This window comes from Callithrix jacchus, chromosome 4 (assembly GCF_049354715.1).
Source record: "Callithrix jacchus isolate 240 chromosome 4, calJac240_pri, whole genome shotgun sequence".
Taxonomy (NCBI): Eukaryota; Metazoa; Chordata; class Mammalia; order Primates; family Cebidae; genus Callithrix; species Callithrix jacchus.
Window position 1 is genome coordinate 9,899,878 of NC_133505.1, and position 23,675 is coordinate 9,923,552.

Here is a 23,675-nt window from a genome sequence, read left to right on the forward strand (position 1 = left end):
AGGTCAAATCTGCCTAGCTTTCCTCCTCGTTCCCTTAATACCTATTCATTAAGGTATTAAGGTGTGTACATCTATATGGATGCATAGATGTACTACATATGGATTATGTTCTTAGGCCATTTCCCTCCCATTTCCTAACCTCTACATTAGTGGGCAAAAACGAATTAATGCTGATTAAAGGCGATTTCAGGTGACAGGTAATTATGAAGCTTTCGATAGTGCTAGTTTGGCTTAGGGATAGGGGAAATTATTCAACAAAGATACTGCTGAAGTAAGTGAATCTTTGGAGAGGAATGAAATGTAAAGTCAGAGAAATAGGTTAGGACCAGAGCATGAAGTCCCATGATTTCGTGTCAGCGTTTACATTGGTCTCTGTGACAATACTTCTCCTGACAGAAGGGGCTGAGAATGATCACACTCCTGCACTGGTTCTGAAATTGACCTGAAAACATACTGTGACTCTAATAATACAATATACCTAATCTGGCAGTCTTCTGAGATCTGTTAGATTAGTGAGGTCTGGGTGCAAGTATAAAGCAGTTTCATCATCTGAACGAACGGGATACATTTCAAACATAAACCGTGTTTTTTGAACATTCACAAAATGACCCATGCTGATGTGAATCACACTTTTATATTTTAGAAAATGACCACAAATCAAAATAATTAAGTCATTGGACAAATGTTCAAATATTAGCACAGTAGATCCTTACTGTCTATAAATTTCCAAATTCACAAAGGTCATACCATTAATAATTGGCTCTCCTTTAGGTGACATCTTCCACACAGAGACAAAGATTTAGTAATTTACAACTAAAAAACTGTAAGAGACTTACTCTATGTTACACTGAGATATAAATGCTGAGATGCTGGATAAGCTCCCTCATCAAATAAATGACTTGATCATACATTTGAGCTTAAGAATACAAGCTATTCAAACACAAATTCAAGCCACAGGAAATTCAAATTGCTTCTCTCCACAGACTTTGAAAGTGTGAAGAAATAGTTAAAAACAGAATGGTTGGTCTTGAATATTAAGGGTCTACTGTATAAGTCACTAATAAATGTCACATACAGTTTGCTTTAATTTCAGCTTAATGCAAAAAGAATATTTTATATACAAAGACAAGGATGGGTCTGTAGAAGCATGTCCAAGCATGTTCAGACAATAGTAACTGTACCTGTAACCTGCACTGGGAACCGATCCCTCACTACTTCAGTAATAATTCCCATGTTTATGTAGCATTTCCTAGCAAAATTGTCCTGATGCTAAAATGCTGTTACGGTCACAGTCAAACCATTATATAATCTGCAGTCTCATAAAATAACAATGAATGGTGTGTCTTCATCCAAATGACACATGGGCAGATTTTAACATTTCTGACCAATGTAATCACAATGGACACAACTCTAATGATTCTATCCACTAACCCACAGCCTTATAATCTATAAAATAATATCTGTGTGAATATATGAGGAGTTAGAAAAGATAAATTTTAAAAGGAGTAAAAATAAATTTCTGCTGTAAACCACAAAGCAAGATGGCTTTTATGCCCAAATGGGTCTTAATAGTTTTTGTGTCTGAAACAGTTTTTTTCTGAGTGTATTTGATATTTGACAGATATATTAGCTCTTGAGCATCATTTGTCATGTTTATTTTTAATAGGTTTCCCTTAGAACAGCTGCCTAAGATGCTAATCTTTTCTTTTTTCTTGGGCCTTTTGTAAATATTTGAAATAGCTATTCATTAACAGTTGTGCATTTATTCAGTCCTGTTGTACAGCTTGTGAACTGGCATTAGCTTTGATTTTATTTTTTCTATCTGTTGGCCAGGCTAGAGAAACCCTGCTGTTTGGGTTTAATCTGTCAAGGTTCAAATTATCCTCCAACTGAGAGCTAATCAAGGGCGTCTGACCTGGTTTGCAAATAAGCTAGAAACAAAAGTAGGTTTATTTTTTCTTTCTTTGGAGGACTGGTTCTCAAAAAGTAAAGCAAAACAAGAGCAGGTCACAAAAGCAATTGCCTAAAATTAAAAACAGGCACACAACTACGTTTACTCAGCTCTTCTGAAGTACTTGGTGTCCAGCTATAAATCCATGTTTATAGGAATTGGTTTGCAAATAGGCTGCAAATTAAAATTCACAGTTCACTTAATGCAAGCCTATGGCATGAGGGGACATAGATTCTAGGCAATCGAGTGACTATGATGGGTACAGTGGAGACTTACAATATCTTCACGGATCCCAAGCCTCAAATTAATAGAGGTCCGCGTGGCAGAACTATCCTTTCTGCCTCATTCTCATTACTTTATCCATTTTATGCACATTTCTAAAACATGAAATGCAGATTGTTCTTTTATTTTAAAAAAATTTCAATCCCAAATTTGGTAAGAACAGGTATTTTTTTACAATTTCAGCAGTTAGTTTTAAATGTACCTTACAGAATTGCTTAGTGAATGTACTTAAATGTGGTCTTTTTTACTAACGCAAATATTAAAACACTTTTCTCTTAGTATATTAGGGTCTTTAGGGCCTAGAAGTTTTGCCTGGCTCTGATTTTCGGCATTCTGTTGTATTTAACAGGTATCTCATCTTTGTGAAACAGGTATGGACAACAAAACTGAGGTCCAGGGAAATGTCGTTAGGGCAATTCAAGAGCATTATGACTGCAGTTCCACTAAGGGCTTCTCTCAGAATGATCCCAACGGACGAAATGACCCCAGTTATCACAGTAAACTAAACTGCACTATAGCAACAAATGCATTTTCAATACCAAGTATTTGAGCTCGACGTGTTCCCTGAGGAACAGCAAGCCATAGTGCAAAGAGCAGAGGCCCATCAATCAGGAAATCTCTATTTTAATACTCTTGCTCAGACTCTAAGGGTAACCTCTCTGTGCTTCAGCAAAACAGATAACAAGCACCAGCAGCAATAATTCATGAGGTGAATACAAGGATAAAATGAAAAGCTAGATGCAAACGTGCAGAGAAAATTATTTGATACACACTTCTTAATTTTATTTATCTAAGGACTCATGAAACAGCATAATGCCCAAATTGTATTTGTAATCACACCTGTACTCAGATGAAACAATCATTATCATAAATTAAAAAAAAGAATGAAAATGAAGTCAGGGATAAAATCAGCCATTTATGTGCTACTTTATGTTTATTGATGGTGGGATATAATAAATACGAAGCATGTAAAACACAGTTTTACTTATTTAGAAATGAAAATTTTGATTTCTGAAGCCCAAATTTAACAATACTTAGCAATAGGGTGGTTGACTATAATACGTCAAGAAACAGCTGATACTTAATTTGAGAAATACCATTTTACCTAAAATACATTGGTCCAAGTTTCCATTTAGTTTTGTCTTTATTTATTCTGAATAAGCCAGCCGTTATTAAGTAGTATTTTACTTTTTAGCAATTTTATATTTTAATGAAGAAAAATATTAGTTTCGTAACTTGCTATGAGTCACAGTTAGAAATCCCAAATGCTTCTGCTAATGCTCCAGAATTCGCAATAGAAAATGTGAAATGTAAACATCATTCCACTATCAAAAACTCTCCACTTAATAGGCACTTGACAAGTGTTTCTTAAATAAACAAATAATAGTAATAACAATTAGGACTAACATGCACGCTAACCTTGGCTAATGCATGAGAAATAGCTCAATCATTTGCCTGTATTACTCAAAGCAAGCTATTTTAAATGTCATCATTTTAAGTCAAGAAACAATAAAATGCAAAATGTCAGTTGATCTGAGTTAAAAACATTACAAATTTTCAAAATTCATGGGGAAAGGGATATTTTTATGTGACTGCAATATTTATGAATTCATGTAGTTGCTGGAAACATTCAGATGCTGGGCTAATACGGTAAGTGCAATTATTTTAAAATCTTTATTCAATTTATTCTCCAGTTAACATAGTGCCAAGTTTCTCTGACCCTCTCCCCTTTTCTTACTAAAACAAATTACATAGTGAATTACATCTCCAAGTCAGTACAACTATAAATGAAGGTCAGACCATTGCATATAAGTTATTTCAAGTCTGAAAAAGAACAGCTGTAACCAGAGTGAACAAATATAAATGTAAAAACAATCTGATTTTTCCAAGGAAATGTATTTGCTTTTGAATTCCAGTTTTCTTCAACATTTTGTATATAAATGATTCCCTTCATTTCAAATATGATTGTTTGCCATTATTTGCTTACATATTATATATGGATATATATTAATATTCATAAAAATACATAGTTTTAACTGTACCCAATCCATATTATCCTCCTTAAATTACCCAACATCTGTGAACAATCCATTTTTCTCATTACTAGTTATGGGTGCTAGTTGGGTATTCCTTCAAACTCCACGATCTATAGCCAGACATTTACAAAGCTCATTGTGAGAATGTTCACTGCTTCCAATTAGTAAGGCAAAAGATGAAGTTTCCATTTCACAGTTCTGAGGATCACAGAGGCATGCATGCATACATTCATTCAAAAAAAATTTATTGAACATTAACAGTGATATCATGACAAGTAAGATCCAAGGAGTCCTTACTAAAGAGGAGATGAAGCGGAGGGTCTAAATACATAAGCAAATCGCTTTGTCTAAATCTAGTCAGCACTATCAGGGATGTATGAAGAAAAGATTATGCCATGATTGGAGAACGAATAGTGTCGCAGAATGAGGAGAGATGACAGCTGAAGAGAACTGAGACCAAAATACAAAGGACTTCAAGCATCATGTCATCCTATAGGGCATTTCTACTCAGTGTGACCCTAAGCACCAATGGTATCAGCATTACCTGGGAGCTTAAAAATGCAGACTCACAGGCCCCATACAAGACCTACCAAGATAAAATTTGCATGTTAATGAAATTCTCAGGTAATCTGTATGCACTCTGTAATATGAAAAACACCTACAGTCCAATGTTTCTAGCTATGTGAGGGCATGTGGATCTCTGCACACACGCACACACACACAAAGTTGGAGAGAAGACACGGTAGAAAGAATGTCAACAGTCATTTCTTAGGTGGTGACTTACTTTCTTCTGTTCCTCCTTTCTGCTTCTTGCTCTCTTCTTATATCATTAAGAACAGTAAATATAAGAAATCATTTATTTATTAAGCATTTTCCAAGTATTCCAGACTGAGTATTAAATTATTTTGTTTAATTTTCAGCTATCTACCTATCTACAAAGTATGCTTTATCCTTATTTTTATAATGAAAAAAACAGAGGTTGGGTAAGAATATGTAACTTTCTTAAGGTCACAGAGCTAGAAACTATGAAAACAGATTGAATTGATTCTGTTTTTAATAAAAATGTCATAGTATCACAAGCTTAACTGAATCACTGCTCTTATTACTCAGTGATATAACAGCTTACTTGCTAGGCTGCAGACTGTAAGCCACTTGGCCACTGGCTGTGTCATTTTTAGCTTTCCCTATGCTTAACAGTTCCCGGTGACATGCCAGTGATTGTTAAAACCTTAACCCTCATTTTACTACATATCGAGTTTCGTGGAAAACCTACCTGACTTTATCTAACTAATCTTATGAGTTAAGTGTAACAAAGGTATTATAATATTTCACTCTTAAAGAACTTATTAAAAAGTAACAAAATACGTCGTGCTGCATAACACACCATACAAAAAATTACTGGCTTAAAATAATTCTTCTGCAATCTGGGTTAGGCTCAGGTGGGCAGGTCATTTGATCGGTGTGGTGGCTGGAACATTCAGTATTTCTCCATTCACATGTCTGGAGTCACAGCTGGGAAGCTAAAATATCTGTGGGCGGGCTAGGCATCTCTCTGTCCACATAATATTGCCAATAAGGTAGATGGATCCCCTTGCAGTGGTGGCTGGGCTCCAGCAACATCCCACACGAGGAAGCCCCAGCACATAAGCTTATCAAACCTCTGGTTGCATCACGCTTTCTAACGTTCTGTGAGCCAAAGCAAGACACATGCGCAAGCCAAATGTTATGGAAAAAATCTGTCTACACGAAACACGAATTCTGGGAGCTACCAAGTAATAGTCTACCCAGGATTTTTCAAGTGTATCCATTTTTTCTATAGAGAGAAAACAGGAATTCTTGCTTTTCCAGATTTGTTAAATCTTAGAATATTTCAAAATACATTTGTGAAATCTATAAGCAATAATGCAACATATAAAATCAAGTAAACTTAAATATTCAAGTAGTTTTTATGCGAAAAGTGGGCTTTGCCCACGTCACACGTGGCCTGTAAACCTGAGTCAAGTCCAACCCTCTCTAAGCGGCAAGTAATAGAACCCATTCCATTCATCAGACGGGATCCCAGTTGAACTTCGCAGGCTTAGGCTTATGTATGCTGAGTTTCATATTCTGGCCTTGATCTAGGAATCAGATCTCTCTTACTAAAACAGAGGGAGACTCTGTCTCAAAAACAAACAAACAAACAAACAAACAAACATTCTCAGGCTTATAAGCCTAGCTCAGAATCAGAATCTTTTGAGGTGGAGCCTGGAAACCTGTATTTTGAAGTTCCCCATAAGAGGCTGGGCATGGTGGCTCATGCCTGTAATTCTAGCACTTTGGCTGAACTGGGCGGATCAGCTGAGGCCAGGAATTTGAGACAAACCTAGCCTACAGGGTGAAACCCCATCTCTACTAAAAACACAAAAATCAGCTGGCATGGTAGCACGCTTCTGTAGTCCCAGTTACTTGAGAGGCTGAGGCAGGAAAATAACTTGAACCCGGGAGGTGGAGGTTGCAGTGAGCCCAGATCACGCCAGTGCACTTCCGCCTGGGCAATAGAGTGAGACTTCATCTCAAAAAAGAAATTCCTAAATGGTACATTTCTTCCCCAACCCTCTTTAATACTTTGATCAAATGTCTTGGTTTATTTAATCAAGAAAGTTCTCTAGACAAATGTCTCTAGAAGTGGTCTTTGTATCACCTGTCTCCCAAACATTTGGAATGACTGTTTTTGCAAAATGCAAATTCCTGGGCCTGTGGCAAGGCTACTGAATTTGGAATGTGGCCACATTCTTGCATTTCATACATACACCTCAATAATTGCCAATGACCTCAGTAACTTCTAGGTCCAGAGGTTATTCTCAAAGATGAAGGTGTTTAAAATCTACCTTTATAAATGATTACTATCTCATCATTGTTCCCTTTCCTTAACTAAAATTAAACCAATCAGAAAGATCTAAGTGGTGTGTATGATCACCTCATCATTCATTCCTTATTCATTGTTTCATCAATTCTTTCTCACTCTTGCCCAATTATATTGTCACAGGCTAAAAACTCTTACCACCCAGGTTTCACTCTTGTTCACACTAATACTACCAGAAATGACAAACTAAGAGGGCATACTTTTAAAAGCAAGCAATCTAAATCAAACTTTTCTTTCTTATATTACAAATAACAAGAAATGTGTTAGAACTCACCAAGAGAAATAAAAAGCATGACTTGAGAACAGCAAATAAAAAGAAATACAGAAATTTATTACCTCTGCAGAACAGCCAAGGTCCCACTAACATTTTTTTTTTCCAGGCAGAAAATTTTGCTTACCCTACCTGATACTGTGCAAGTGTATTTACTGCAATTTAATATCCACACAAGCAGGAGAAGAAACTTAATAATTTTTTGAGTGGAATGAATTGACAGCCAGTGTTAGGAAGCTGCAGACTCTGCAGAGTCAATAAAGGCTGCTGGCATCGCAAAGTACTGCTTCTGCCCAGAAAACATCACACAAAGGTCAGCTTTGCAAACCACCAGGTAGCAGTATCACTTTCGCATCTTTCCAAGGCTGTTAAAATTCCATTAAACAACTTTCCAAAACCAACTTGCAGTCTTTAAAGTTCACCAACATCATCCCAGAGACAGATTAGCCTCAGTTCAAATGGTAAAAGCAAACACTTGGTTAACTCTTGTCCCTTGACACAAGAATCATGTGTAAAATTCTGTTTAGTAAAGTTGTCAAAGCAAATATACATTATTCATAACTACAAACGTGGAACTAGATGGACATACCCTTTTCATAAAATGTCAGGTACCTGTTCACTATCAGATGATTTCCCAAAGTAAATTATTTCTCTGTTGTAAATCTTGGAAAGCCACTACCACTAAACATCTGGTGTTATAAAATCAAGCCCATGTCATAAGATGCAGCATTCAATTGTGCTGGAAGAACAGCTGAAATTAAGCAATATTTCTTGCCCAGTTAAAAAAGATGGGTTTTCTATACTATTTTTTCTCATGATGGGTTCCAAGTCATACATGGAATCTCATCAGGCATAATCAGTTCGAGATTAGCCACTCAATCAGCATTTATTGCACACCTACTAAACCCACATTCATACTGCCACATACGCTTGACCCCAGCCGCCTCTTGGTTCAGTCTGCCTGTGTCCTAAAACACAGATGGAAGAAATGGGAAACAGGCACTCCTGAGGACGCAGCGCTTCTCTCCACCTCCGAGCAGACACATGGCTGTCACCAGATGCAGGCAAAAGTCTTCATTAAATTCATTGGTTTTCCTCCAAAGAGCATAAACTTCAGAGTTTGCTTATTTGATCTCAAAAGCAGGTGGATTTGCACTCAATCAAAACAGAACATGGGCACCTCAGGATCTTGATAGTGAACACAGAACTCTGATGCTAATTCAAACCAAATGCCTGGCTGAAAGAACAATGTTTATGGCGGAAAATGGGCAGACTATTTGTTCTTTTCAATCAGTGGTCTCCACATTTTTAAGTAGCAATTTCTGAATCAGCTAAAACATTTTTAAAAAGTATTCCCATAGATGTATACTTTACATGCAATATGAACCATACACAAAAGAAGAAAAATTTAAAGGATGAGAAAACACAAATTAAATACAAATTCTAATGTTTTCTTCCTGGACCTAGCGATATCAGCTCACAGAATGACCTATGGTGTACAAAGCCCCAAGCTGCTAGCCTCTATGGCACGAGACCTTTACAGCACCCAATGGCTCTGGAAGCAGACCAGATTATCAGCGAGCCCCATACTTTGTATTAGCACCCAAGAAATCCCCTCAGGGTGTTATGCTTTTCAAGACATGTCTGCAAGTTCCTTTTTTTCTTTTTCTTTTCTGAGTCTCATTCTGTCGCCCAGACTGGAGTGCAGTGGCGTGATCTTGACTACTGCAACCTCCGTCTCCTGGGTTCAAGTGATTCTCCTGCCTCAGCCTCCCAAGTAGCTGGGATTACAGGTGTGCGCCACCAGGCCCGGCTATTTGTTGTACTTTTAATAGAGATGGTGTTTCACCCTGTTGATGAGGCTGACCGTGGGTGATACATCTACCTCAACCTTCCGAAATGCTGGGATTATAGGCGTGAGCTACCACGCCCAGCTGGCATGTCCGCAAGTTATACCAAGAACTGCCAAAATACACAACTTTCAGAAACACAGCATGTGAGTGAGTGTGAAAGGGATGCTGCTGTAACCTACTCTATCCCTCACCCTCTTTACGTGAAAATTCAAATTGAATGCCAAGCTGATACTACTTTTCTTTAAAGACAATAAGCATTCAAGAAGGTAAGAGTCAGAACTGCAGCTTGATTCTAAAAACCACATGGGTGATTATGGCCAACTTTCCCATGTTCCAATTTCCCACCGAGTCTCAGACTTTCTATTCTTATCTGTTTTCCCAGAGTCTCAATATTTTACACATTTTTTTTTTTTTTTTTGAGACAGGGTTTCACTCTTGTTGCCCAGACTGGAGTGCACATGATCTCAGCTCACTGCAACCTCCGCCCTTCTGGGTTCAAGCGATTATCCTGCCTCACCCTCCCCAGCAGCTGGAATTATAGGCATGTGCCACCACCCCTGGTTAATTTTATATTTTCAGTACAGACAGGGTCTCTCCATGTTGGTCAGGCTGGTCTCGAACTCCGACCTCAGGTCATCTGCCCGCCTCAGATTCCCAAAGGCGCTGGGATTACAGGCGTGAGCCATCGTGCCCGGCCTTATTTTACATAACTTTTACACTTAACCACGTGTTTGTAAATTGTTTTATAGAACACAAAAGAGTAAAAAGTACACAAAACTCCCCAATAGCAGTGAAGAATGACTACACTATGATTTTCAGAAGGACAGATTGTAAAAGGTATTTCCAGAAGCAGCAGATCTTCTGTACTCTGGATTACACATACTCTGAACTATGAAAACTCAGAATTATGAACACACGTAACAACCTTGGAATCACATCCTTGTTTCCTACAGCAAGGATTAGCTGTTTGCTCCATTATCAGCAAACTTCTCCTGCTTATAGGCAGAAGTTATCAATTACTGATTGTAATAATGCACTGTTATCATACCTTCTCTAAAGCAAGTGCCTATCAGCAAAAATAAAAACTGCTTATTTCCCGCCATCCCCCATGCTCTGTCAGTCAGGCTGGAGTGCCGTGGCATGATCTCAGCTCACTACAACTTCCTGCTCCCGCGTTCAAGCAATTCTCCTGCCTCACCCTCCTGAGTAGTTGGGACTACAGGTGCGTGCCACCACACCCAGCTAATTTTTGTATTTTTAGTAGAGACTGGGTTTCACCATGTTGACAAGGCTGGTCTTGAACTCCTGATCTCATGATCCACCCACCCCAGCCTCCCAAAGTGCTGGGATTACAAGCATGTGCTACTGAGCCTAGCCTAAGAACTGCTTCCAATGAATGCTGAATAAATATTTGTTGAATGAATGGAAAAATAACAGCTACATAGTTCCAACACTTAAAGAGTCACCATTTGGTTTCTTTCTTTCAGAGACTACGGTATCACAAAAGCCTCAGGATTCAGAATGGCAGGGAGATTTCATCTTGAACACTCATCATAATCAACGGCAGTGGCTAACAACTTAGTGAGAGGGATTCTGAGGAGGAAATCCTGGTTGATTTGTAAGAATGATTCTGTTATCCCAGATTTGGTTTCTGTTTCCGCATCCTTCAATTTCATTAGCCCAACTTGCTACTCTCTCTTCTAAACTAGGAGAGGTTCCTTAAAGATAAGGACCATGTGGTTTTCATTGTAATTCCTACATCTGCACAGTAAGTACTCCATAAATGTCAGCCACCCTTCTGTTGACGCCTTGGTTGATAACAAAAATAGCTGAGCCTTTTAATTTAAATAAGTACCTTGAACTTTGAAACCACCAATTCACTGTCAAGGGTGGTATTAGCAAATTAACAACAATTATATTGCCCCTCCACCTTCCCTCATATTGCCATTCTTTACTAACCAACGAGGGTTTCTCCTCAGAATCCTTCTGACCACAGAATTGAGAAGATCAGCTCATTTTACAGCTTCAACCAAAAAATGATCTAGAGTAGCGGTTCTTAATAGTCTTTCCTCTGACCATTATTGAAATCACCTGTATTTTAGAAAACACAGAGTCCCTGCATCCATGGAAACTGGGATGCAACTGTTAGGGTCATGATGCAGACACATTTGGTTTTGGTATTATAAGACTGCCAAGTGAGTTACAGCCAGACTGAGAACACTAATCTATACTCTATCAACAGAGGCTAAATTCTTCCCTTGTGGATTGACAATATGTATTAACATATTAGACACAACCAGAAGTTCTGCCATGAAGAACCTTGATTAATTTGTTTAAATTAACTTCCCCCAAAATTGACCATAGAACCTTCATCAATCATCCCTATCATATACGTGTTCTGTTTTGTTTTGATTTTGAGACTCTGTTGCCTAGACTGAAGTACAGTGGCATGATCTTGGCTCACTGCAACCTCCGCCTTCTGGGTTTAAGTGATTCTTCTGCCTCAGCTTCCCAAGTAGCTGGGATTACAGGCATGCTCCACCACACCTGTCTAATTTTTATATTTATAGTAGAGACAGGGTTTTACCCTGTTTGCCAGCCTGGTCTCTAACTCCTGACCTCAGGTGATCCACCTGTCTCAGCCTCCCAAAGTGCTGGGAATACAGGCGTGAGCCACCATGACCAACCTATAATACAGTTTTAATGGAACACAGCCACATCCATTCATTTGCATATTTTCTGTGGCTGTTTTCATGCTACAAGGGCAGAACTAAATAGCTGCCACACAGACATTATGGCCCACAAAGTCTAAAACATTTACTATTCGTCCTTTAAGGGAACATCCCCACTCCTGATCACGGTGTTAGGGAATACCCTAACTAATTAGAAACACTCATCTAAATCAGCGGATTCTGGCTGACTCCAAAGCTTCTGAGGAAAGGCCACACTAAACAGGGCCCCACTTCTTCAATCACAGTGGTCCACCTCGACTTTTTCAAGTTTCATTTGTAAAAAGGGCTCCTTTTGTTGCTAAGAAAAGTTTGAACAACACTGACAGAACCTCAGAGATCTGAATAGGCAAAGAGCACATAAATGATACTCTGTTTTTGCCACTGATGGCCTTCACTTAGAGTCCCTGACATCACAGTGATTAATCACAGCTTATTTAAACTGCGAATCTGATAAACCGCTATTTAGGCATTGTGTTCACTATCAAGTTACGTGTATTATATATTTATTTAGTTCTCCCAAAAAATGTCTTTTAAAGGTTACATTTTAATATTACATTTTTTGGGTTTTACAAGAATGAACAAAAAAAAAAAACTCAGGTAGAGAATATATCTTCAATCTCTATCATTAGTCAACAACATTTCTACTATATCATTCAGTGTCTCTTAGGAAAAAATGCATGACAATAATTCTTAGTGTTTAGTGACTAGAAACACTAATGTAGACTTCTCTTGGTAAACTATATGCTTTCTTTTACATACTCCTATCAGATTACAGAAATCACTCCATTTCCCTGTTCTTCCGAAAAGCCGGGATTCACCAGTTGTAAAATTATCTTCCCTCTTTCAAAACACAATACAGCATTTGACATGGCTCTTATTTCCATGGTCTTTTACATACAATCATTTAAGGTAAGCTGCCTAAAATCCTTTTTGGAAGTTGACAATTGTTATAACAAACATGTAAATTGCATTATTAATCCTATAGATAACACGCATTTCTCAATTGGATACAGCACATATGAAAAGATAAAGGAATTAAATAGACATTTAATTTAACTGCCATATAAATCAACAGAATGCAATTATTGGCCCCCTTTTAATCTTGGGTTGAAATCAATGTATACTCATCATCATTACAATAAAATGGGACTTGATGTAAAGTGTACAAATGAACAATTTTAAGCTTATACAATAGAAAATCAAATATTGCTCATATTCTTTCCTATCTAAAAAAGCAGGAAGCAATGTACTACGGTGGCATTTCATAATTAATCGACAGTATCTTTGCAAGTCTTGAAATACAGAACCCATTTTTTAAAATTCTAACGTTAATATCAAAATCACTAGGCATCAAGGAATTTTCTCCCTATTCTGAATATTTCATCCTAATTTATTTTACCTTTCCATAACTCGTTTATGCCACTTATCTTGCCGGGGCTTTTCAGATTTATGAGGAAGCCAAAAAGTAGTAACACACAAATGAGATCTAGAAAAGCACACGATAGCTATAAAAACAGCTCATCCATCATCTCTACATTTTGATTCCAGAGACAGTGGTGAAAGGTGTTGTTTCCACACCACTCACCCTGCACACTTAAAAAGGTTTGCTCCATCACTTACACAACTGAAACTGATTGATTAGCTGCTAGAGAAAAATCGATACAAATATCCTAGAAAACACTACCTTGTAAATTCATTCTGGCCCAACCAAGTCCTGGTCACCACTCGACATGTTTTTCTACGTATCTAAAATGCAACCGTGTCAAACCCAGCAAAATCAGCCCCTATTAATCCTAGGAATTTTTAAAACCTGAATCTCAGCAGAAGGGAGGACGTGAGGAGGAAGGTTTCACAACGGTCTGTGGGAACAACGAGCTGACACCCAGAAGTTACCTGGTAAATCTTAAATTCACATGCAGAACTCTCCTCAAAAATAAAACACACACTGAGAAGGCAAAAATGGTCAATGATGTAGGCTGAGTGAGAGAAAAAGAAAAAAAAAATGCCAGAAAACCAGTTAAACAGATATAATTTATATACAGAAGAAATTATATTTCTTTTTAAACATACAAATAATGTGTAATGCTGTCCATTCAAAAGTTAATGAGCTCTCTCATTTTTTGGCAGCTGAATGCACAGTCGGCATATGTTTAGTATTGTGGGAGGCCATTTCATATTCAGAATAACTTCATGATTATTTCAGAATCTCTTCTGACTACTTCGTTGCCTTCAGGTTAGCCTTTAGTCTCTTCACTCATTAGACTAACAAGAAATAAATTTTTATGAATATAAAATGTGTCATAATCACACTTGTAATCCCAGCACTTTGGGAGGCAAAGGTGGGCGGATCATCTGAGGCCAGGAGTTCAAGACCAGCCTGGGCAACATGGTGAAATCCTGTCTCTACCAAAAATAGAAAAATTAGCCGGGTGTGGTAGTGCACACCTGTAGTCCCAGCTACTCAGGAGGCTGAGGCAGGAAGATTGTGTAAGCCCAGAAGGCAGAGGCTGCAGTGAGCCAAGATCACACCTCTGCACTCCAGTGAGATCTCACTGCTAAAAAATAAAATAAAAAGTCTGATAAATATGCTATTCAGAACAAATTTTTGATGCTATTGTATGTTCTATCATATGACTGGAAACCTGGATTCTAATCCTCATTCCACAGTTGATTTAAAGTTTAAAAAATCAATTTGTAATTCCGACATACAGGAGCCATTAAAAAATTAAAAGGAAAGAAAGAAAATGCCACTTTAAGGATGGGAAATTTAACTTCCATCCACAGAGTGGCTTTAAATGTAGTGCTACAATTTATTGGCAGCATATTTAGGTTTTTCATTACAGAGAAACTTTTCATAAAACCATGTTTGTTATTCATTATAAGACAGGCAATCTACTCATGATAGGATGTAGAACTTAAGAGTTTCTGGTCCAAAGAATATTCCTATCACCTGAATTATTAAGTAATTAAATATGCAAAAGTCATAGTAATAAGAAGAGTCATTTCTTCTATTATGTTTACTTTTATAACTGTTATTTGCAATTTTAAAGCTCAAACTTCTGATTTCTATAAGTGCATTAAAATCTCAATGTCTTTTGTAGAAAAAAATAACACTACTAAACGTTTTAAAAATATGAGCTTATAGACTGATGCTTCCTATTGTTGAAAGAGATTATAAGGCCACCTTAGCATGAATTTGTACTTCTCAGATTTAGAAAAGGAAAGGTAACTGTCATACCAAATATCTTCTATCTATAGAGAAGTTTTTCATAAAACATAATTCGGTCTCAACAGAAAAATCTGTCATTTGATTTTGGTCATTAATGTTTTTTGTTATGGATGTTACAATATTCTTAATAGTTTTCTCTTCCTGGTTTTAGATTTTAGTTAAGTAATATTTCTTCTTCATAATATTGACGTAGACAATTACTTCATACATGTTATCTCAAATTCTTAAAACAGAAACATGAAATGTTATAGTAAGGAGAAAACCATAATCTTGGAGAGGTAAGATACTGTGTTCACATCATGTGTCTGGTAAGCAACAGAGTAGTATTTCAAATCTAAACTGCTTATAGCAAAAAGCAACAAATACCCCAGGACTTAAAATTTCCCTGGCTGGGTGAAGTGGCTCACACCTGTAATCCCAGCTCTTCAGGAGGCCGAGATAGCTTGAGGACAGGAGTTCGAGACCAGCCTGACCAACACAGGGAGAACCCATCTCTATAAAAACATTTTAGAATTAGCCAGGCTTGGTGGTGCATGCCTACAGTCACAATTGCTGGGGAGGTTGAGGCAGGAGGATCACTTGAGCCCAACAGTTAGAAGCCGCAAGGAGCTCAGACTGCACCATGATACTCCTGCCTGAGTGACAGAGTATGAGACCCTGTCACACACACACAAAAATTCTAAAAACACGGGCTTATCTCACAAGTTAGCTCACCAGTCCAAAAACTAGCATTTGGTTTCAACTCTAGTACACAGATAATAAGACAACAGAAAAACCTGACGTTGCAAACATTCCATGGTTGGGAATAAAAAGACGTTTATCTTACTGATGTTGATAAGAGTAACCTTCTAATACTTGCATTACAAATAGCTACCACATTACTGCTAACCTCTGATGTGTTCTTTGAATCATTCACCTTATCTGGTACAACCCACTTGGATATGACAATGTTAACTTACTAAAACCCTACAGAAGCAAATACGCTGTAACTTGGTTGCTCAGAGGGCATTTCTAAAGATAAATCACAGAGCTAAGGTGGATATTGTTACAAAAAGTTGTAATCGATTTATACAAACTATGTTTCTGAGGCAGGAGAGAGTAAGGTCTGGAGGCAGGGAACCTAAGGCCAATTCACCTTGACTTCCTAGCTAAATAGATAGGAAAAAAAAAAAAAAACAACTTTCCAGCCTAATAGGACCAGAGGCTACTCCCTTTAGAAACCCCCATCTTTTCTGCAGGGCAGCTGGGAAATTGAAAGTACTTCTGATTGGTTGCTTTCTGCAACCAGTCAGACATTTGTATAGGTGTGAAACTTTGTAACTTCACTTCAGCTATCCACAACCAATCAGATATTTGCATGGGAGTGTGACCTTTGGAACTGCACTTCAGCCTCTGATTGGTTTCTTTCCACAACTAATCAGAATGACTGTAGACCACCACTTCATTTACATGGGGTGAATACCAAGTGGCCAATGGGAGACCTCTAGGGTCTCAATTCGGATCCCAGAAGATTCCGAATTCATGCCCTTGAGCGGCTGCTCAGACCCGCTCCCACCCTGCGCCGTGTGCTTTCATTTTCAGTAACTCTCTGCTTTTGTTGCTTCATTCTTTCCTTGCTTTCTTTGTGTGTTTCATCCAATTCTTTGTTTAAAACACAAAGAATGTGGACACCCTCCACCGGCAACATTTCTGTCTTTTTCCTCAAGTCACATATAATATCCATGCATGCGTCTAATATGAAGTCGTGAAGCAATCATAGCTAAACGTTAGCATAAGTTACAGGTGAGGATAGATGTAAGCAAGTGAAGAGGGGATTTTCACTTTCCACATGGCAATTTTACAGCTTTATAGTTTTCAAATGAATTTCCAAGTAAAATGAAACAGATTTTTTTTAAAATTATATGCAGTTGCACTTAGAAATGCACGATGTTAGAAAAGTACAAATTGGCATGCCTTCTAAGTTGCAGTGTTTGGTTGATAGATCGTCTGTGTTTAATATTCCCCTTATCTGACAGCTATATGAAAAAACAAACACTAATTAAGAATGCCAGCAAAGGTTTTTTTCAAAGAGATTTAGTTTCTGGGCAAATTTTTGCCCATTCTAAGAAAATCCACAGAAGTACTGGGTAGGCTGTGGAAAAGATAACCACCCAGGCTTTTCCTCAGATTAGATAATAATCTGGCTTTAAAAGGAGAACGCTGGAAAGAGTCAGTACATTTCCTTTATTTCTCTCTCAAAACTAGTTGAATGTGAAAGGAAGAGGGGATTGAGCTAAGAAAATACAAGTAGAGAAAAACTGTTGGGGGCATCAACAAATCAAGCAAGGGGATGTTTTTCTCTATTAATTCCAAATTCATGTTTCTAAAAGCTTTCTATAGACTAAACAAAGAAATGAATTTGGAATTCATACTTTCTGAGACCCAGAGTAGGAAGTACTGACAGCAGCATGCGAAGTTACTTGCTGAAAAGAAAAGCACAATGCCAATAACTATTAACCTGCAAGATTATGAGACAACAGATTATCTCACGTCGGGAGTAAAAACACACCACTGTTACATCCACATATGATAAAGAAAGACAAAAGAGGAAGTTTATGGTGTGAGCAGTTACACCTCCACACCACTGTGACTCATGTTAAAGGTAAGTCTTAATAGACGCTGAGAGAGACCTAGATAATCTATTTCCCAGCAAGTGACGACTCCGCAGTAGTTAGCCACCCCACTCAATTCATTTTCATTAGGCCTCTCCCCCTGTACCACTCTTTACTGTTCCGACAGTCCTGTGGATAAAAAGGGTAGCCTCCTTTATTGGCGGATACAAAAGCCTATCTTCTTCTTCAAAGGCTTCTACAAACCCTCATTAGCTCTACCATCTGAATGGTCCAAAAATGCCAAAGAAAGAGATGAAAAATCTGAGTATTTCACTTGTCCAAAAACATCTTAACAGACATCAGAGGCTCATGGATTTCATTTTATCTTATTTTTATTCCCATGGAGTCTAAAGATGGGTGGTAAAGTTCAAAATACATCATTTACCTTAGCGTGATCAGAAAACGGAAGAGCAGTAAACAAAGAGTAATTAAGGTAAAAATAACCTGAGTGATTCAATCTGGTCACATCTTTCATTAGTTAAGCTGATATATTCGTAAAACTCTTCAGAAAACTAAAGAAGTTTGTCTCTAAATAGAAGACTAATATAATTTATTAAGAAGACAATTTCACATGTAATTCTAGAAAGTCTTACCTTGAAAAGATTGTTTGGCTCTGTCTACTAGCTCATCAATCGGGTAACTGGCCAAATTTCCTCTGGCATGTTTAGTTTTGCAGTAGGTACAAGCATTGAGACACCTGTTCAAATGATAACAATAAATAAGACTCACATTTCTAAAGACAGTGTACACTTAACATGGGGGTACCTCAAAATATACACAAAAGTGCTCTTTCGGGAACATTTGCATACTATATACAAGAGATTAAAAAACCGAGTATCTGCCATGTCTCAGAGTTATTTTATCTCCACCAGACACAAAAATCTGCAATTCTTTTCAGTTTCAACCACTCAAGAATGGCTGTACAAATCACATATTACCTAAAAATGCACGTATCTATGAGGAAGAAAGTTTAAAAATGCCTATAATGACTAATCAAAAGAAATTCAAGACTGACATTACTTTTCATAAACAATTGACATTTCTTTGGCCATCATATCTAGAAAGTTTTGGTATCACTTATACATACTATATCATTCAGAAAGGATGACACTCATTTAACTTTTGACTAATGGTATAAGAGTTAAGTAGATAATATAGCATTCTCATAAGAAAATGCACCCTTAGAAATTTTTAGATGATACTTTTCACTCCTTGAAATCAGGAAAAAATATTAAAGCAAGTTCGATGAATAGTTCTCTGAGACTACATTAATCAAAGTAAAAAAGTAGACTGACAATATTAGCTTTAAAAAAATAAAAAACGGCATATTTCTCAAGAGTATTTAGACATGTTAAAGAACTGTCTTTTTAAAACTAAAATATTGATTCTACTCTTATAATATTAAAATATACCTTAAATAAATTTATTACAAAATAAAAGACACAGTTACAAAATAATAAATAGTCCTGTATCAAAAAGATAAGCCTCAATAACACTGACCCAAACAAAAAAGAACATCTCTTCCGTGACTCAATTGTTATAATGAGAAGCAAGGCTTTAAAAGACCATCAGTATACAAATACTTTAAAATTTCATAGTGAGAATAACTGTTCCTTCAATAACTGAATCTGACCCATGTGTAATTTTATTAATACATGACTTTAAAATACATATGAATCACTGTACTCAGCAGTCAGATATGCAGTGCTTAATTTCTAAGAATTTTTGCATGAGATCCTTGAGTAAAATAATAGACATTTTAAAACGTGTTTTTTTTTTTTTTTGAGAAAAAAGAAAGGAAGAAAAAGAAAGCAAAGAAAAAAAAGGAGAAAGAAAGAAAAACAGAATAAAAGAGAGAAAGAAAGAGGAAGAGAAAGAGGGAGAGAGAACGGGAATCCTGCTCTATTGCCCAGGCTAGAACGCAGTCTAAAAATGGGTATTAAAAACCTCTTCATGCCAATAAATGTGCTTAATAATGGAGACAGGAAGGAATAAGGGAGGAAAATAACAAACAAGCAGCCAACCAATATTTCATTTAAACCTGTGAAATGCTATGCAATTGCTGAGGAGTGATTTACTTCCAATTTTGTGGTCACTTTTAGAATAGGTGTGATGTGATACTGAGAAAAATGTATGTGTTGTGAATTTGGGGTGGAGAATTCTGTAAATGTTTATTAAGTTTACTTGTTCCAGGTCTGAGTTCAAGTCCTGGATATCCTTGTTAATTTTCTGTCTTGTTGATCTGTCTAATATTGACAATGTAGTGTTAAAATCTCCCACTATTATTATGTGGGAGCCTAAGTCTCTTTGTAAGTCATTAAGAACTTGCCTTATGTATCTGGGTGCTCCTGTATTGGGTATGTATATATTTAGGATTGTTAGCTCTTCTTGTTGCACTGATCCTTTTACCATTATATCCTTCTTTGTCTTTTTTGGTCTTTGTTGCTTTAAAGTCAATTTTATCAGAGACGAGAATTGCAACTCCTGCTTTTTTTTTTTTTTGCTCTCCATTTGCTTGGTAAATCTTCCTCCATCCCTTTGTTTTGAGTCTTTGTGTATCCTTGCATGTGAGATGGGTCTGGATGCAGCATACCAACGGGTTTTGGCTTTTTATCCAATTTGCCTGTCTGTGTCTTTTGATTGGGGGCATTTCATCCATTTAAATTTGGGATTAATATTGATATATATGAGTTTAATACTGCCATTTAATGCTGGCTGGCTGTTTTGCCCATTAGTTGATGTAAATTCTTCATTATGTTGATGCTCTTTACCTTTTGGTATGTTTTTGGAGTGGCTGATACTAGTTGTTCTTTCTATGTGTCATGCTTCTTTCAGAAGCTCTTGTAAAGCAGGCCTGGTGGTGATGAAATCTCTGAGTACTTGCTTGTTCGCAAAAAAATTTATTTTTCCCTCACTTATGAAGCTTAGTTTGGCTGGATAAGAAGTTCTGGGTTGAAAGTTCTTTTCTTTAAGGATGTTGAATATTGGCCCCCACTCTCTTCTGGCTTGTAGGGTTTCCGCTGAGAGATCTGCTGTGAGTCTGATAGGCTTCCCTTTATGGGTAACCTGACCTTTTTCTCTGGCTGCCCTTAGTATTTTCTCCTTCATTTCAACCCTAATGAATCTAATGATTATGTGTCTTGGGGTTGCTCTTCTTGAGGAATATCTTTGTGGTGTTCTCTGTATTTCCTGGAGTTGAGTATTGTCCTGCTTTGCTAGGTTGGGAAAGTTTTCCTGGATAATATCCTGAAGAATATTTCCCAGCTTGGATTCATTCTCTTCGTCACATTCAGGTACACCTATCAAACGTAGATTAGGTCTTTTCACATAGTTCCATATTTTTTGGAGACTTTGCTCATTCCTTTTTAGCCTTTTTTCTCTAACCTTGTCTTCTCATTTTATTTCATTAAGTTGGTCTTCCACCTCTGATATCCTTTCTTCCGCTTGACCAATTCAACTGTTAAAATTTGTGCATACTTCACGAAGTTCTCGTACTGTGTTTTTCAGCTCTACTAATTCACTTATATTCCTCTCTAAATTGTCTATTCTCGTTAGCATTTCATCAAACCTTTTTTCAAGGTTCTTAATTTCTTTGCATTGGGTTAGAACATATTCTTTCAGCTCACAGAAGTTTCTTATTATCCACCTTCTGAAGCCTGATTCTGTCAATTCATCACACTCATTCCATTGCTGATGGCCTTGTTCCATTGCTGATGAGGAGCTGCGATCCCCTGTAGGAGGAGAGACATTCTGATTTCGGGTATTTTCAGCCTTTTGGCGCTGGTTTCTTCCCGTCTTTGTGGATTTTCCCACCTGTAGTCTTTGTAATTGCTGACTTTCAGACTGTGTCTCTGAGTGGACATGCAGCTTGTTGGTGATGAAGTTTTTTCTGTTTCTTAGTTTTTATTTGGCAGACGCCCCTCCCCCACAGAGCTGGACCTTCTCAGGTTCAGCTGTGCTTGCTGTGAAACTCTCAATCTTCAGTGCTTCCAATTGCTGGTTTTTTTGTGGGGGCACTGCGTGTCTACTGAAACAGTCACATTGCGATTCGTGGAGCTTTTCTGCCTGGCAATCTCCTGGTCTGGCTCCGCACTTCAGTCCCCTTTTCAATCAGCTGAATGGGCGACTCTGCCTTCCCGGAGCTCCAAATGCCAACTAAAAGGGCACCCAGTCCCATATACTCCGCACTGAGAACCGCCGCACCGGGGCACCGGCGAAACAGCTGCGCCGGCCAAGAGTTGTGCTGGTGACCCGTGGGGCTCCTCCACTGGGAATCTCCTGGTCCGTGGGCAACAAAAATTCGTCTGGAACTGTGGCATCCACTCACTCTCTGCACTTTCACTGGGAGCTACAATCCTGAACTGCTGCTAATCAGGCATCTTGGATCTCTCTCTCTGTAAAACATGTTTTTAATATGTAACAGACCACATGATCTTCAACTGCTAACAGTCTTTTCCTCCTAAGCAATTTATCCTTTTAAAATAAACACAAATTGTGCCTCTTACAAATATAGTCCCCCAGTTGTTAGATGTCTTCTCTTTACATTTTCTGTCCTTTCCATAACAAGGGAAAGGAGAAAACCATTGTATTGCCTTTTCCTTGAGAGGATAACTCGATCGTGTTTAGTCCTTACTGAGCACCAGACACTGTTATCAATATTTTCTTTTTCTATTTTTTAAAATAGAAATGAGGTCATGGCCGGGCGCGGTGGCTCACGCCTGTAATCCCAGCCCTTTGGGAGGCTGAGGCCGGTGGATCACGAGGTCAAGAGATCGAGACCATCCTGGTTAACATGGTGAAACCCCGTCTCTACTAAAAATACAAAGTTAGCTGAGCATGGTGGTGCGTGCCTATAATCCCAGCTATTCAGGAGGCTGAGGCAGGAGAATTGCCTGAACCCAGGAGGCGGAGGTTGTGGTGAGCCGAGATCGCGCCATTGCACTCCAGCCTGGGTAACAAGAGTCAAACTCTGTCTCAAAAAGAAAAATAGAAATGGGGTCTTGCTATGTTGCCTTGCTGTGTTGGTCTCAAACTTCTGGGCTCAAGCAACCCTCCCTTCTCAGCCTCCCAAAGTACTGGGCTTACAGGAGTGAGCCAAGGAGCGTCTTATTGATACTGTATATGCCTTATCTCATTTAATCTTTTCAGAGTTGGGTTTCTCTATCTCTGGCTTACAGACAAGAATCTACCTCAAAAAATCAGATAAGTCGCTTGCTCATGGCCATGTAACAGCTGAGATTCAAATCCAGGCCAGTCAGATTTCAAACTCCAAGCTGTTTCCATACCAAGCTGCCCCCTCCCACAAAAATTGAGTGCCAAACATCTCAGCTGCATAAAAATGCAAATATTAAGACCTGCAAATCATCAGACATGAGATATAAACTAATATGGCACATATATTCAAAGATATGGCCGGTACTTACCTTCTTGAAGCTCGGTATGAAGCTATTGAATTATAATATGTGTTTCTCTCCTTTTTTCTGTGGGAATCTAAGGCCAGGCTTCTTGTCCATCCACTGCCCTAAACCTGTCTTTTTCATTCTTGTTTACAAGTCTGTTTTTCATCCTCCTGTTGGTTCTTTGTGAAAACGTGCCACTGCATCTGATTTTAAATTCTTTTCATGTTGTTGTTTCTTTTTTTTGAGACAGAGTTCCGCTCTGTTGCCCAGGCTGGAGTGCAGTGGCGCAATCTCAGCTCACTGCAACCCCCGCCTCCCAGGTTTAAGCCATACTCCTGCCTCAGCCTCCTGAGTAGCTGGGACTACAGA

At 38.0% G+C, this 23,675-nt stretch overlaps 1 protein-coding gene across 13 annotated transcripts in view; it reads right to left on the reverse strand.

Annotated features, from left to right (window-relative positions):
- The window catches only part of CDKAL1 (CDKAL1 threonylcarbamoyladenosine tRNA methylthiotransferase), a 736,106-nt gene that overhangs the window by 382,672 nt on the left and 329,759 nt on the right, over positions 1–23,675 (reverse strand). For all 13 annotated transcript variants that reach the window (XM_078368217.1, XM_078368209.1, XM_078368220.1 and 10 more), the window contains one exon: positions 18,501–18,604. In XM_078368217.1, the coding sequence (XP_078224343.1) occupies positions 18,501–18,604 (104 nt within the window). The remainder of the gene's footprint in view (positions 1–18,500; positions 18,605–23,675) is intronic.